At 44.5% G+C, this 16258-nt stretch overlaps 1 protein-coding gene across 2 annotated transcripts in view; it reads right to left on the reverse strand.

The window, feature by feature from the left end:
• Positions 1 to 16258, reverse strand: part of Sash1 (SAM and SH3 domain containing 1) — a 229767-nt gene that overhangs the window by 84116 nt on the left and 129393 nt on the right. For both annotated transcript variants that reach the window (XM_071612923.1, XM_027939555.2), the window contains exons 3-4: positions 14357 to 14407; positions 14179 to 14228 (exon numbers count right to left, since the gene is read on the reverse strand). In XM_071612923.1, the coding sequence (XP_071469024.1) occupies positions 14179 to 14228; positions 14357 to 14407 (101 nt within the window). The remainder of the gene's footprint in view (positions 1 to 14178; positions 14229 to 14356; positions 14408 to 16258) is intronic.

Here is a 16258-nt window from a genome sequence, read left to right on the forward strand (position 1 = left end):
TGGTTTTCTGGCTCCTAACGGGTGGCCAACAAGCCCTCTGAGCCAAAACAGGGCTCCAACCCTACTGAATCTGAAAATCCTCACAAAGGTGCTCTGAAAGAGGGCTGTGTCCTTCTATTCACCAGTTGATAACTTGTCCTGAAACTTAATGATGTAGGTTACTGGCAGAAATTGAAGTTTCATGTCTGAGAAGCAGCCAAGTGCAATCCCCCCACAGTAGAGACCGTGGCCTGGTTATTTCTGGGCCATGGCCTCACTTAGGCCAGAACTACAGGAGTGTAAGAAGGGAGAGAGGAACATGTCCGCAGATGTGGGTCCTGGGGAGGAGAAGCAAACTGGGACAGTCATTGTCTCAGTCGGTCATCCTTTGAAGTTTCCAAAGACCTCTTGGGAATCTTCTCTTGTCCATGTGGGCCCTACCTTCCACGTGTGGCCTCATGGGTCTGGACTGAACCAGATGTTGATATAAAATTGCAGTATGGATGCCAGCTTTTGATGCCAATTACACTACTGATGGTAATAGCATGTGTCCCAGCACTGAGAAAGTCTAAAGACCTTCCCAACCCCTTCTTCAGAACACCCCCATGACATACTAGAGGGCCCACAGTATCTTCAGGAAGGCAATATATACAAGAATCAGTAACTGATCAGTCTCATATAAGAATGAGCAATGATAACTTATTATCTGCTTGGTAGAAGTAATGAACTTCTATGCAGTGGGAACTGTACACCACATGGTCCACACCGTCCAGGAGATTACCTTTCATCAGGTGGACTTTCATGACAAGCTCCAAGGCTAGAACCACAGAGCCAGCTGTCTCCTATCTCAATACCTATCTTTCTTTCTGACAGCACCCAGATTTCATTTGGGGTGGCAGTGTGCCCTGTTAAAGTACTCATTTCCCCAGACTCTCTTGCATCTAGGAGAGGCTACCTGTCAGGCTCTGGCAAAGAAGAAATACTAGAACTTTCTAGTGGGGTGTTTCTGAGAAAGTTAGTGCTTCCATGATGAAAAGGTCTGACTGACTATACACATCCTTTGTCCTTTGCTCATCTTCTTCGTTCTACCAGAAACATGGACAGGATACCCAAGCAGTCATCATCTTATCATAAGGAAAGTCACATGCTAAGGATGGTGCAGTGGGAGAGGGGATGATTCTTTGGCCGACAGCACCAGCCTTGGGACCCCTGACTCTAGTCTCCTTGCTATTTGAGAACATGCCCCCATTTGTCTAAATGCTGAAGTCAAGTATCAGTTGTATGCAAGAAACCCCATGACCCTGATTAAGAGACTGAGGCTCTAAGTGTTTTATCTGGAGTCACACAATCAGCATAGTAGTCATCTCTTTACCTGTGATTTCTGTTTTTCACAGTTTCATTTACCCATGGCTAACTGTAGTTCAAAAATATTAAATGGAAAATTCTAGAAATAAACAATTTAGGCTGGGAATGTAGCTCCGTGGTAAAGTGCTTACTGAGCATGCTCAAGGCTCTGGATTCAATTCCCAACACCACAAAAGCAGCCTTTTATTACAGCGTATCGGTACGACTGATATATTTGTTAATAGTTATTATGGTTAATCTCTTCTTCCTGTGTCTAATTTATAAACTGAACTTTATCATAAGTATTTATGTATAAAAAAATCATACTACATATAGGGTTGAGTACTCTGTGGTTTCAGGCATCAACAGAATGTCTTAGAATATGTCTCCCCCGGAGAAGAGGGGGCTATCGTAGCTGGAAGTCACAGAGCTGGGGCTTTAACTCAGCTCTTCAGACACATAACACAGTGTTTTTCCCAGTAAAATCTGGGCTCTGTGAAGACAAGGGCCTCACCAGCCAGGTAAAATTGTGAGCCCGAAGCTAAAACACTGCATATTTTCTCTAATTACTAGTGTGAAAGTACAATTCAGGTTTGTAGCTTGGCTGCTGGAGTCTGCAGCCCCAGGTAGAACTGACTTTTGATCATTCCTCAACAGGCATAGAAATTAAAGTATAAAAACATGGAAAGGACCCTGTATTTCTTCTGTTCATTCTCATTTGGGTGAAACCAGTAATCACCAACGCTTTCATTTAATCCTTCCATGCGAATTTTAGATTTGGGTCTTTACATCTTCTCCTCTTACTCTTAATTATTTTTATTTTTATTATAATGATTAATTATATTAATTGTATAAATTAATGGGTTTGTAACATTTCCAATGGGTTTTTATACCTTAAGAAAAAGCAAAATGAAGTAAGACGGGGCATTGACATTCTTTACACCACACAAACTATTTTTTACAAAATGAGAAAAAAAATGATAAATAACTTCATAGGAGCTTATGCAGTGTCCTTTTGAAAAACACCTTCAGGCTGGGAATATAGCTCAGTGGTAGAGCATTTGCCTAGCATATACAAAGCTCTGGGTTCAACCCCCAATACTGGAAAAAAAAATTTTTTGCTTACTTTTTTTTTTGGCTACTTATTCTGTATCTGGAACAAAATTATTCCTTCCCTCTGTTTCCATTTTTAAATGTTTTGCAAATGTGCAATAAGTATGTAATCCCAAACAGGCTTTCCTGCAAAGAAACATGGCTCAGGACTAAGGCCAGATGGAGGGACAGGGACATTCCATGTGCCTCTCTGAAAGGCCACTTTGCTATCAGTGTGCGTGAGGCCGACACATGGACTCCCACACTGGCACAGAGAGGGTAAGGGGTCCCAGCAGAGGCTGGTCTGGGGAGCAAGCTGGCTCCTGGCATTCTCATTAAATTTATATGACCCTACAGGGAAAGCGGGGCTGCAAGGGGCTGGCCCTTACCAGGCGCGGTGAGAGAAGGAGAGAGGAGGAAAAGAGGTTCCTTTCAATTATCTCCTCCATACGTTTCCATGGCGATGGCTCCGGAAGCTGGTCAGAACTTTCTCAGTGGAAACAAACAGCGGCTCTCATTCACCCTCGCCAGGCCCGCTGGCCACACTGGCCGCTTGTGTAGTCTGGGCACAGAGGACCCCAGGGAGGGCCATGGGGGCTGCTGAGCCTTTCTTCTGTCAGCTGCTCTCAGGGACAGCAGGGGAGTCATGAAGCTGCCTCCGAAGGCCAGACCTGGAGGTGCTTTGGTATGGAGGGCACTTCCCCCCTTGCTGGATGCACAGTGACCAACCCACCCTCCAGGACACCACTGTGGGAGCAGCCTGCTGCCCTACTTCTCCGGCACGCAGCGTCAACAATGTGGAGGCCTGAATCTGGGTCCTTTTGATGGTAACCGCTGCTGTAACCACTTGAATTATTTTCTCCTTGCCTTTGATTCCTTTTTACACACGTAGCTGATCAAAGTGTTAATACATTATAAATATTATGAACATGGAAACTCTCTAACATCTTCTCGGTCACAACCATGCATCCTCCACATCTGAACCCACTGAGCAGCTGGCACCATTCTGCTTGCCCCTTACAGGTCCGTCTCACTTCATCCTTCGACAGGTTTATATCTCCCTCCGCTTCTGACTCAGTGGTTTAATCAGAAGGGACAATGCCAGCACCTGCAGGCCAGTGCTTGCTGGAGCTGATTCAGACACCAGGGAGCTCTGTTAGGGTCCCCAGGATGATAAAATGACCCCTTTTGGTATCAGTCAAGAGGCCCCTCAATTCTACCTGTGCTTGAGAAGCAGAGGGCTTCGGTCTGACCAATAAGACTCTGGTTTCTGTAGTGATTCCAAAAACCCAGCTGGCTACCCAAGAATCTCCTGGAAGAGTTTTTAACATCTCCAGTGGTTCCACATCTAGAGAATCCAATCCAGTAGATCTGGGTGGGCCTGAGCTTCTGTCTTTGCTAAAACGCGCTGGTCAGTTCTGGTGTGTGGATATGCTTGAAACACCAGCTTAACCCAGTAGACAGGGGAGCAAAAATCCCATCCTCGCTTCTCCACCCCCTCAGCATATCTTCTGAAGAAAAATAAGCAATGGTGCAGGTGAGACTCACCCACAAGAACACAGGGACCCAAAAGGACAAGAAGCCACGCCCCTTCAAGCATTATCCTGACTGTAAGGTTGTTCAGACAAGAGCCTGGGGGCCAGGTTGACTTTGACCCCCACTATTCCTGCCATGCAGCTGACACTCACTACGAACCTGAGGATGGAATACAGCCAGTGGATGCAGGAATTTGGAGACTGGAGGAATGAAGACAGGCCCAACAAGTTTCAGACCTCCAGTATCTTTTCCATCAGAGGATTCCTGCCTCCTGGAGGCCGTCAGCCACCTCCTCACACTGACATGTCCTTGTAAGTAAGGTACAGAAGGAGCCTCAGTGGGCAACACCTGGGCTGGTCTGCAGCCTCCTGCAAGCCAGGTTTAGGCCCCAAACCCTTCCCCCAAGCAGCTGTGCTCTGGCAGCTGTGTGCACCCTGTCTTCTGCCTGGAAGTCACCCCAGCTCTGCTCTACTAAGCAAACCCCCGAGTCATCCCAGTGCTTACTCCTTGGGAACCTGTGGTGGGTGTGGAGTCTGACAATGTAGCTCAGCTGGATCAGGCTTCCCAGAATTCTCTTCCCTGAGTAGCTCCAGGTTGGTGTGGGCCACGGGAGATATTTTCGATTAGATGTGGAAAGCACAAGTAGCCATAAAGAGAAGTAGCCATTTCTCCCAAGACTTCCAGGCCTGCGTGGGCACAAGGTCTGTCCTCCTCAGGTTCTCTGAGTCCTGGACCTATGCCTGTTGGGCTCCTGAGGAGGGGTACCAGCAACTCCCACAGGTTACCAGCAACCATGAAGTTGTAGGCTTATTTGGGGGTGCTGAGAGAGGACATGGGCTTTGAGAATTTTGGGGTGCTGAGAGAGGACATGGGCTTTGAGCAGTTTGGGGTGCTGAGAGAGGACATGGGCTCTGAGCAGTTTGGCCTGCCCACCCCCCCCCCCCAGGTCACCTGCAGGGTTTTCTTCCTGACAGATGCCCTTGCTGACACAGGCTGCATCATCAGACACAGCAGGAACAGCTCACCTGGACTGCAACTAACCCCGACAAAGGCACAGGGTCAACCCTCTAATAAAATCCTTACTCTGCCTTAAGGTTCTGCACCTCTAATAAAACCCTGACTGATGCTGAAGCCACATGGTCATCAACCCCATGCCTCTTCCCCAGAGTTCCCCGGTCCTCTTTCTGCAGTTCCCTGTCCTGATGGTTTTCACACTGCACTGTAACCACTTTTCATGTCTCTGCGGATTGTAAGGGGACAGCTATCCTTCCTGCACTCATCTTGCCAGGGCTGAGCGTATTTGTCCTCACAGCTGAAACTTGATAAACACTTATTAAATTAAGCCTAGTCTCTCTGCAGGGCTTCACTCTAACTGTAGTTGTGATGGGCTGTCTGATAAGAGGCCTGGCCCCTGCAGATAAACAGACCAGGATATGAAATCCGGCTCTGCCTCCCCCAAACTTTGTGATCTTGGTAAGTCATTTAACCTTCCTGAACCTTGTTTTCCTTAACCATGAAATATCATCCACATTATAGATTTGTCAGAAGGATTAAAAAGATAGGCAGGGAGCACTTAGAACATTCTAGGCAAGTCTTATTGCTGCTTCTGTTGGAATGTTATTTATTTACCTTCCCATCCCACATCTCTGGCCTAATATCTGTTCACTTTTAATGCAGAAGAGAGAATTCACAGCAGTCACTTCTGTTATTAAACTTTCCTGGTGGCAGTGCCTGTCCCCAGCAATGGCAGTGAGAGCATGCACAGCCTGCTCCCAGTGAAGGGTGCAGCCCAGCACGTGGCCTCCAGCTGAGGCTGGGCCAGCTGGAGGCTCCCTCGCCAGACAGAGTGAAGGGCAGCAGGGTTTGCTGTTGGGAACAGCTGAGGCGGCAGACACTGCCACAGCTGCTCCCACCCACAGCCCTGCATTTTGGAATGTTGAGCCCCTCAAATATGCCATGTGATGGAGCACACACATGTGCACACAGATATTTGTGTACAAATACTTCAGTGCACTATGACTGCATGGGCCTTGTGAAAATGTAAGTTGTTTACAATCCCCCCACCCCCAACACTTGATGACATGGAAACTAAGGTCCTGTGGGAAGAACACATTTTCAGTCACAAGCTCTGCGTACTGTACCGTCTGTAAGACTGAGGACAGACCCTAAGACACACTGCCTCTGCCAGGGTAGCTGGGGATCTTACAGAGGGGTGGGCAGAGGACAGGTGGGATGTGAGCCAGGCACTGTGTTGTGTTTCACAACCCTCGGAAAGAGCTGTCACTGGGCTTGATGGATTAGGAACCTAAGGCATAGAGAACTCATTTACATTGTTCTTAATCACACAATTAGCAGAGTTCAAATTGAGGCTCAGGTCTGTCTAGCTCCAGGGCCTATACCTGTAGCACATTTGGAGCCCAAGAAAAGTTGGTGGGTGTAAAGGCATGCTTGGGCGGGTCAGAAAAAATGGAAGACCCCTGAGCTAGAGAGACTTCTGGAGACCCCAACTCAGACCATCACTGTGGAAATGAGGGCACTTGAACCTAGAGGGGTGACACAACATAGTTGAACAGTCAAGGACAGAAAGTGTGCTGAAAGCTTGGGGCTCTCAGCCAGTGATTTTTCCCTTGTGTCCTTAACTTCTACACATGGCTATCAGAAAACTGACTAAAGGAAAAGAATACATAATACATACAGTAATAATACCTGGCTTTTGGTCTACCTGCTTGTTTTCTAAGACCTAACATTGCTGTGTCTATAGTTATTCTGATGAGTGCAAAGAACCAAAGAATGGTGACCTAGGCTGTCCCTGGTTCTCTCTTTTAACGGGCTATAAAAGTTCACCTCCCTTTCCTGGGAGCAGTACTGTGAGCACACACTGAGGTCATGCCCACCTCGACTGGGCAGAAGGAACTGGCTGACTCCTCTGAAGGCACACTTCACATGACTTCCTTGACCCCTACACAGATGCAGGACCAAGGCCTGGGCCACACATGTTCATGTCCCCCATGGGAATCACTGGCATCCCCTCCCTACCACACAGCCCTGTCACAAACAGGATGTAGAGACAGGATGTGTTAGGCTCAGCTAGAGGGGACATGGCTTGACCTGGATTTCCTAGCAATCTCACGACCTCATCAGCTCTTCTCACTGAATCTGGTCTAATTCCAAGGTGTGATAATCCCACGGCGTGTGGACATCTATCATCCACTTCCATGAATGAGCCACAGAGTTGGACCTGGGTCACACAGGAGGAAAATCAATATGACAGCTAACAGCAGTCCCTGTCCTTGGGGGGTTTCCACAAAGGGATGAAGGCTGAGCCCTTCTCCCTGACACCAGTTCCAGCAATAAGCTTGTTAAGAAACAAGTTCCTAAAAGTATAATAATTTCTTACACATTTCAAAAGGACTAGAAACCAGGTTGCCAGAAATTAGATTCCAGATTCTATGCTTAAAATGCAGAAAGCCACAACAAATTTCCTTTCAAAAACGTACTTTCCCTCTATATGAAATGCCTGGAATAGGCAAGATTAATTATAATAGAATGATGAGTGCTTAAGGTTTTACAAGCAATAGGAGTGTCATAGCTAAAGGCCACCTTTCAGACTTTTGTAGTCATCATCACGACCAATTTGAGGGTAATTCTGTAAATTCAAAAATAAACCCTTGTTCTGTATGTTGAACGAATTCTACCTTAATAAAGCTATCATCAAAAATAAAAGCACTTTCCCAGAGCTGGGGTTGTGGCTCAGTAGTAGAGCATTTGTCTAGCATGTGTGAGGCTCGGGGTTCAATTCTCAGAACCACATATAAATAAGTAAATAAAACAAAGGTCCATGAACAACTAATAAAAATATTTTTTAAAAAGCACTTTCCCACTAAAATTGCAGGTTTAAAAAATTTTAAAAATAGCTGTAGTATTTTGTATATGATTCTTGATATTGTACCTTTATCTGGAGATGGTATGTGGTCTTCCATGTCTATTTAAAGAGGAAGAAAAAGTGGGAAGTCTTGAACAAGACTGCAAAACAGGATCAGATTGAAAGAGAGAGACAACCTCAGAAACAGATTAGAGTATTTGGGGAAGTGTCTGCTTCCTCAATGATTTTTCCAGGTGGCTTTTGAATGTTAATATTGACAGGCAGAAACTATTTCTTATCACACTGTCATCAGTTAGAGGAGACAAAACACATGCTGGGTAATGGGTAAAGACCAGGGCAGCCCTTCTGCACAGCAATTCCAGGCCTGGGACAATCCATTTCTAACTCTATTTCAAAGAGCCAGGGGGTACTCACTGAACTCGAAGCCAAGTACCAGGAGAGCTCTTGGTACTACTGAGACCTATAGAAAATCCTGAGAAGAGGACAACAAGCTCTTGGGCTCAAAGCTCAGGCTGATTCATGTGGGGTTACAGGAGAACACAAGTGACCAGAGTCATCATCAAGGGCATGAACTGGGGCCAGACTAGATTGATAAGATTACCAAGCACTTACTACATGCCAGATAGCCTACTAAGTGAGGTAAGTATTACAAGTATTACCCATACTTTGTGGTTGTAGAACCTGTAGGCAGAAAGGCCAGGTAACTTGCCTCAGTGTGATAAAACTGATATGGAAAAGGCTGAATTTGAGTCCAAAGAGTGAGGTATCAGGTAGGGCAGCTTCACTCCAAGGTCATAAAGACACTTGGGCTGGATTGAGATGTTTGCCTCCAGCTCTAGAACCTTAGGCTGGTTAATTCCCTCAAATAGTAAATACTTCAGTGAGTTTATATAAAAATCAAATGAAAAAATATAATGGAAGTGATCAGTGCAGAGAAATAAACAGTTCACCTCAGTTTCCCGGACCAGGGCTGAGATGCTGCAGTTGGATGGAACTTGCCCAAATGATGGGGGTGACTGTGGAGGATGGTGGGTGGGGCAAAGAGCTTCTAGGAGTCTCAGCACCTCTCGGAGAACAGGAGCTGCAGCCTGACTGGGGAATAAGCAGCAAGGGATGAGAGGCCAGCTGGGTAGGTGGAAGACAGACAGGAAGGGAGGGGAGAAAGAGGAAGCCAAGATGGGGGTGTAGCCAGTCAAGAAGCAGTGATGCCCAGAGCAAGGCAGAGGGCCATGGGAACTGAACAGAACACGTGCAGAGCCTTCTCCCCTGATGTCCAAGAGGAAATGGGGAGAAGATGGAGGCTCGAGGGGGAGAAAAGGAAGCTAACATAGTCCAAAGTCTTCAGTCCCTGGATGAAACAAACCTGAGAGCAAAGTGATGCCCAGGTACTGCGAATGCTCACACAGAACGTCCACAAACCACGGCCCCCAACCTGCCGGCTCCCTCTCCTTGTATTTATCTGCCTGGTGACTCCTGCTGTATGTATTTAGACTTTCTCACTGTAAAGCAGTTCAATTGAAGTCACAGGTAATGAAAGAGAGTGAAATTTTAAATCAGTGAATTTTCAACTTTGGTGAAAGGCCCAGTAGAAAACAAGTTATAAATATTGGCTAAGGTGAAGTTTTAAGATCTCTTTTGGACTCTCCTGCATCTATGGATAAATAACTGAATGAGAGTAGAACTTGCTCCTGTTTCCAAAAGAACCACAGATTGTAGTTACTTAATTGCAGCTATTTATTTATTGCTGACGAACCTGGCTAACCCTTAACCTCTCAATTTGCAGAAGCAACACAATTATAAATACTTGAGAATTAGAGTGGTCAGGAGCAAGTGTACTTAATGAAACCAAATTCAGGATTGGCTATTAGTGGCTACGCAGCCAACTTAGTAACCTCTCTGAGCTTCCATTTCTGAATTTGTAAACAGGAATAATGTCGTATGGAACTTCACAGTGTTGTTCTATATAATAAATAGTCAATGTTAAGTAATTAGATCAGTTCTTGGTACATACCAAACACTCAATAAATTATACATCATGTATATAAATGTTTTATATTATAAATTAGATAGTTTATATATCACATAAATAATTATGAAATGAGAATTACAACTGAATGAGCAGGGTAGAGTTTCTAGGAAAGCTTTTAAAAGGCCTGTGCCTTTGGACCAGATATGGTGGCACATGCCTGGAATCCTAGAAACTTAGGGGGCCAAGGCAGGGAGATTGCAAGTTTGAGGCCAGCCTCGGCAACTTAGCCTCTGTCTCAAAATAAAATACACAGGCTGGAGGTGGGTAGCTCAGTGGTAGCTCTCGCCTAGCATGCGTGAGCTCCTGGGTTCAATCCCCAGTATTAGGGGGGGAAAAAGGACAGGGAAATGTGCCTTTGGCCTTCTTCAAATTACCATCTTCCCTACACTTTGCTGTTTCTTCTCACCTAGAAGATGCAGCAGGCACTTTGAAGCCATGAGGAAAAAATGGACAGGGGCACAGTCCGGGTTCCTAAAGGCCTGCTGAGCCACGGGCCCAGTCCTGGACCTACCCAGGGAGCAAAGATGTCTAGTGAGCCCCATGTTTATTTATACCACTATGTGTCAGTTTTTCTGTTGTTCATGGCCAGTCTCATTCCTCAGAGATCATGATGTTGACATTTCCCAGCCACCTCCAATGCCTCCCATCCCCACAACCTTGCTTTCCAGGTATTTTTGAGAGTAGCTGTGGAGTAACAAGAAACTGAGCTAATGTTGACCTTTTGGGCTAGTTGACACAGATCCAAGTTTGGTGTAATAAAGTAGTCTCATCAATAGATGCTGTAACAGAAGAGGCTCTAATGAAAGCTCCCTGGATTATATTCTCATAACAGAATGTGGCACAACAGAGAGATAGTAAGACATGAAGAACAAATGGGGCCTTTGTTAAATTAGTGATGGGGGTAGGGAGGGTCTATTCTTTCTTGTTATCTACCTACCTACCTACTGATCTGCCTACCTGCCTCTATCTCTGTACCTCTGTTTGTGCAGGCCAAACACACCTAGCTGCTAGCCCACTTGGCAAGGTCATCCAATGCTAGGATGGCTCAGTTGTACTAGAATTCTCACTTCTTGTCTCCCCCACAGAAGACCCACCACCTCTACGTCTGCTGGTCAGAGCTATCTTCCTGTAACTTTAAACTTCAGCTCTGTTTAATGCCAAATACCACTGGGAGAAGTGATGTGTTTTTTAGAAACAGACATTCACATCAAAATTCATGCCATAATCCATAATGCATCCCTCCCCCAGAAGAGGTTTAGCTGGGGAAAGGAGAGGAAGGAGCATATGCTGAGGTCCCAGAGACAACTGGGGAGACTGGATCTGGAACGCAGGAGCCACGGGGCCAGTTGCTCCAGTCTCTGAGTCCCCGCTCAGTATCTCTGTCTCTAAGGGTGGGCTGCTGTAGGACTTGCCCGCTTTTGTTTACTGATATCTCTTGCCTTTTGGATAAAAAGTAGAAGAAAATTTCTGCCCATAAAACAACAGTATGAGTCAGCATGGTATTTTGGTTGGCAGACACTTTGCGGACACTATCCAGACACAACCAACTGGTTTGCCAGGTCATCCTCCATAGCTTGAATATTCAACTGCAAAGTTCCCAGCAAGCATTGTGATGGGAGGAACAGTGGAATTTTCCATGTGAACATATTTAAATTTTTAAGTCCAATGAATAAATTCTTAAATACACGGTGTTCCAATTCTACTCAAATTATAACCTGACCTAGGCTTTCACAATGATACTTTATCCTTAGAAATGAATACAAAAATAAAAACAAAACCGCTTAGAGGATTTCATCTAAAATAATCTTCAATTTAAGAATAATCATCACCGGTTTGCAACCATTACATTAAATATTGATTCAGGCAAGAATCACCAAAAGAATCTAAAACCATTAGGTAAAAGTTTGATGAGGAACAGGATATTTACAGACTCAGATAACCTCCCCACAGAATATGTATTCATTAAGAAGGAAAAATCGTAACTTCTCAGGGGAAACCTGGCAGATACCACATTCATCAATGATGAAAATTCATATCACCGATTAGGGGACAAACAAACATCATGTGATTCCTGATGTGGGGAGAAAAAAGAAACAAAGGAACCTCACTCAAGGAATACTTCACAAAGCAACTGGCTCACAGTCTCTAGAAATGTCAGGACCGTAAAAGACAAATAAATGCTCTCAGATTGAATGTGGACAAAAAGACAGGACAGGAGTAATTTTTTTCTAAAGTACTGGACTGGAAAGTGAGTGCCACAAGACACATTACTGGGACAGTTGGACAAACCTGAGTATGAAATGTGTATTAGGAAAAGCCATAAAATCTCCTATATTTGATAGTTAGATTATGGTTCTATCAAAGCATGTCCTTGTCCTTGGGAAATAGATGCTGAAGTATTTAGGGCTGAAGGTCATGGCGTGTGCAACTTACTTTCAACTGGTTCAGCAATAATAATAATTAGTGGTACTGTGTATAGGGCAGGCAGACAGGAGCACGCCAACGTCAACAACTGTGAGTCCAAGTGTAATTGACATGGAAGTCACCGCACAGTTCTTACAACTTTTCTGGAAGTTAAAAGTTTTTCAAAGTTAAAAAAAAAAAAAAAAAGAATGTCATAGCTGTCAAACACCATGAATAGAGAAAAGAAGGATGAACTGTTTCAAAATTTTTAAAATGTTTAGGAAGACCTAAGTCTAAACCGTTTGAAAATACAGAGGCAAATTGGCAATATTACAAATGAAGAGTTGGGGGCTGTTGACAGAGATAGACAGACTCGGGAGTGTATGTGCACATGACTATGTATGTTGAAAATTTTTTGTTAACCTCAGGAGGCCGTCAGTCTCTCTCTTGGCCACAGGAGTCATGCCATATTTTGCTAAGGAAAGGATATAAACACGGAAAGAATGACTCCCCACAACTGAGGGGAAGGAGAAGTACCCAGCCTAACTAAGGTTAGTACAAACTTAGTGAGTCACTTCCTCCTAGGAGGAAGAACAAGCATTTCTTGCTTCCTGAAGGACTCAGAGATGCCGAGAACACCTGACCTCTCTGCCTGACTCTTGCTACGTAAGCGGTCAACCAGGTCGGGGGGCCACAGCCATTCACTCAAGTGCTTCAATACCATCATAGGACCTCCGTGTTCAAAGTCAATGTCTACTCGAATCCCCTATCTACTTCAGCCTCCACGTCACTGGGTTCCTGAGAGGACACAACGAAACCAAAACAAGAGAAAGTCATGCTGCGGACACACTTATCCTCTTCCTTGACTGGGCAAGGGCCTTGGTTTTCTTTGGCACATCAACCCCATGGTTCTTGGTCCTGAAACCAAACCTACGTTGCCCCTTGCGTTCAGACTGGAGCTTTCTGGCCAAGCCGTCTTCCCTCCCAGAAGCTGCCTCTGTGCCAACAGCACACACACGTGGATGGATTAGGCAGAGCCGGGCTGTAAAGCACACACACGCTCTCCTAACGTGTGCTTCTCATTCCAGAAATACTTCATTCCTAAGCCACTTCTATGCCTCTCTTGGCACGAAACAGTGCAAGTGGCTCGGTGCCAGAGGAAGTGTCTGTTTAGAAGTCTGAACTTTCTTTAAATTTCTTTACCTCAGAAGATCATAAATAGAACATTCTAGAATAATTGTAACAAAAGTAGAAAAGGGAAGGGTTACCGGCAGGGAAAACACATTTGTTTTTGTGGTTTTTTAAGTTGCCTAAAAGAAATACTGAAAATATAGGAAAAAGCATAGCATTATCCTCTATGAGAGTAGAAATTACAGGGTCCAAGTTAGGACAAGGAAACAAAAGTATTTCCTTTAACAGGAAAGGTTGGAGAGCATTTGCCAGTTTCTGACACACACACACACATACACATATTCATTCTTATTTTAAGGTCACCTCGGAAAATGAGGTATGGGGTGGGGTTTTTATTTTTATTTTTTTTTACTTGGGAAGGTATTCCTGTTTTTGGCTTCTTTATGATTTCCATCCCATATTAAAATGGTCACAAAACACGACAACCCATCTCAGTTGACTTACCTGTCCTCTCCCTTATTTCCAAGTATTAATTTGAGATTCCCTCACAAGAAACCATTTGAAATCAGTAATTCTTCCCCAAAGCCTCAGGTGTCACCAACTGGATGGCAGATCCTTTCTGAGCCACCTCGATACATGCACATGCACAGGACCCGCAAGGGGAAAATAATGTCCAACCCCACGTCACATATACTCCACTGCCCACTTGATTTCCATCTGTGTAGACCCAAAAGGCACCTTCCTGGAAACCCGGATGGTGGGCAGAGAAGGGGACACTTACTTTCTCTCCACTTCTGGTGTTGACACGGCGCTACAGAAACCAAGTGACTCCTAAGGAGACAGAAAAGATTCGCAGCGTCAGTGCAGGCGGAGTAGCCGGCTTCATCTGATTAGCACAGAATATCATTCAAGAAGAAAAGGCAGAAGCAGAAATAGATGACTAAAGTCACTGTGCTTACTTCGATCTGGGACCGCAGCTGAAGTGATGTGGGGCTGGCGTCGGGTTTCTCCTAAAACAGAACAGATGCCGGTTTAACAAGACTCCCCAACGTGGCACACACCAGAGAGACAAATAGACGTGTAAGAAGAGACGGGAGGATTTGGGGAACGCAGGCTATAGGGTGGGAGGAGATGGCCGAGATAAATGGATTTTCTGGAAAAACTCAAGTACTTTTTAAATGAGAGCTCTGGTCTCTTAAAATTGAACTGTTTACCAAACTTTGCTGCTGGACATTGCGGACAATTTTACTGCAGAAAAACACAATTTAACAGAAGGGTTCTGACAGTGGTGAAATCATTCTCTGGATATACTTAGACCAGGAGGATGCTGAATTGACTGCAGCCAGCTCAAGTTCAGCTTGATTTTCAATGACAATGGCATTCCAACCCGATTTTAAAGTTCTAAGCATACTCAAAGTACTCAGTAATGTAGGACTTGTTCCAAGGGTGTTGAGGAAACAGCCTATTGGATATTCTCTCTCAACCCTAAAAAAACAGTATAATCCTAATGCAAAAGAACTGGCCTATCTGAAAATACACAAATAAAACCCCTCAGCATGCAGGTGATAAATGAAACATATACACATGATATAATGAGTGCATTGAAAAATCATTAAATCATAAAGGAGAGGTGAAGAAAAAATAATTTTAGAGATAAAACCATGTAGTGTGACACCCTCATTTACAGTAAAGGACATCATATTCCCTTTGAAAGTAAAACAAAAGGGGAGAGATAAATGAGTTGCTTGTGATGAAAATAATGGGTTGAAATGACCTCTGTCAGTAAAATACGAAAATTGTACCACAGAGAGTTTCAGATAAAATTATGGGAAAAGAAGAGCTGTCCTAGAGCTCAGAGCACCACACTGCTATCTGTTCTAAGTACAGAATAATTCTAAATTGACATAGATATAAATAAAGGTCTTCATCAATGAGAGGTCCACAGACAAGGAAAGGTCCCCCTGACTGTCAAATAGGAAGCAGGACTAAAGGCAGTTTTGAAGGAAGCCATAATTATCACTAACATTACCCAATGATTAGTTTTTCTCCAAGGGTCCTATTAAGAGATTCTCAACAACTGTCAAATTCCTCGGGCTTGCCACATGCACTTTAGGAACCTCGTTAGTCTCAGCTAACATTCAGGAAGTGGGCAGGTCATCGGCAGTGATGCCTTCTCCTGTGTACCTACTTTATAAGCTGCACCTGATTTTTAAAAATTATTGAAGTGACACATCTTAATGGATTTTCATCTCACTCACACCCTAGTCCCAGGTCCTTGTTTTCTATAAAAGAAATCAGGGTGTCCAGGCACAGTGGCACATGCCTATAATCCCAGCGACTCTGGAGGCTGAGGCAGAAGGATCACAAGTTCAAAGACAGCCTCAGCAACTTAGCAAGACCCTGTCTCAAAAAAAAAAAAAAAAAAAAAAAGGCCGGGATGTGACTTGTTGGTTAAGTGCCCCTGGGTTCAATCCCCAGTACTGATAGATAGATAGATAGATAGATAGATAGATAGACAGACAGACAGACAGACAGAGATCAGAGTGGCATGAGGCCTTAGAGAACTCTCTCACTAAGTTCATTTCATTTGCTGCCATTGTTTATACTGTTTATATTTCTGTAGCAAACTTGATAGACTCTAAAACAGTATATGGAAAATGTTGGAGTTACATTCCAAATCCAGCTGGCATTCCATCAGACTCAGGCACACTGATAAAGAGGTAGATACATACTTTGGACACTCTTAATGCTTAGAGACCAACCCAGTTGCCCATACCTAGCCTTTTAGCAACACAGTGAAAGTTATGAGCCTCAACAGCAGGGGTAAGTAAAAGTACAGTTTGCAATGTTTTTATCCCAAG

Source organism: Marmota flaviventris, chromosome 6 (genome assembly GCF_047511675.1).
Source record: "Marmota flaviventris isolate mMarFla1 chromosome 6, mMarFla1.hap1, whole genome shotgun sequence".
Classification (NCBI taxonomy): Eukaryota; Metazoa; Chordata; class Mammalia; order Rodentia; family Sciuridae; genus Marmota; species Marmota flaviventris.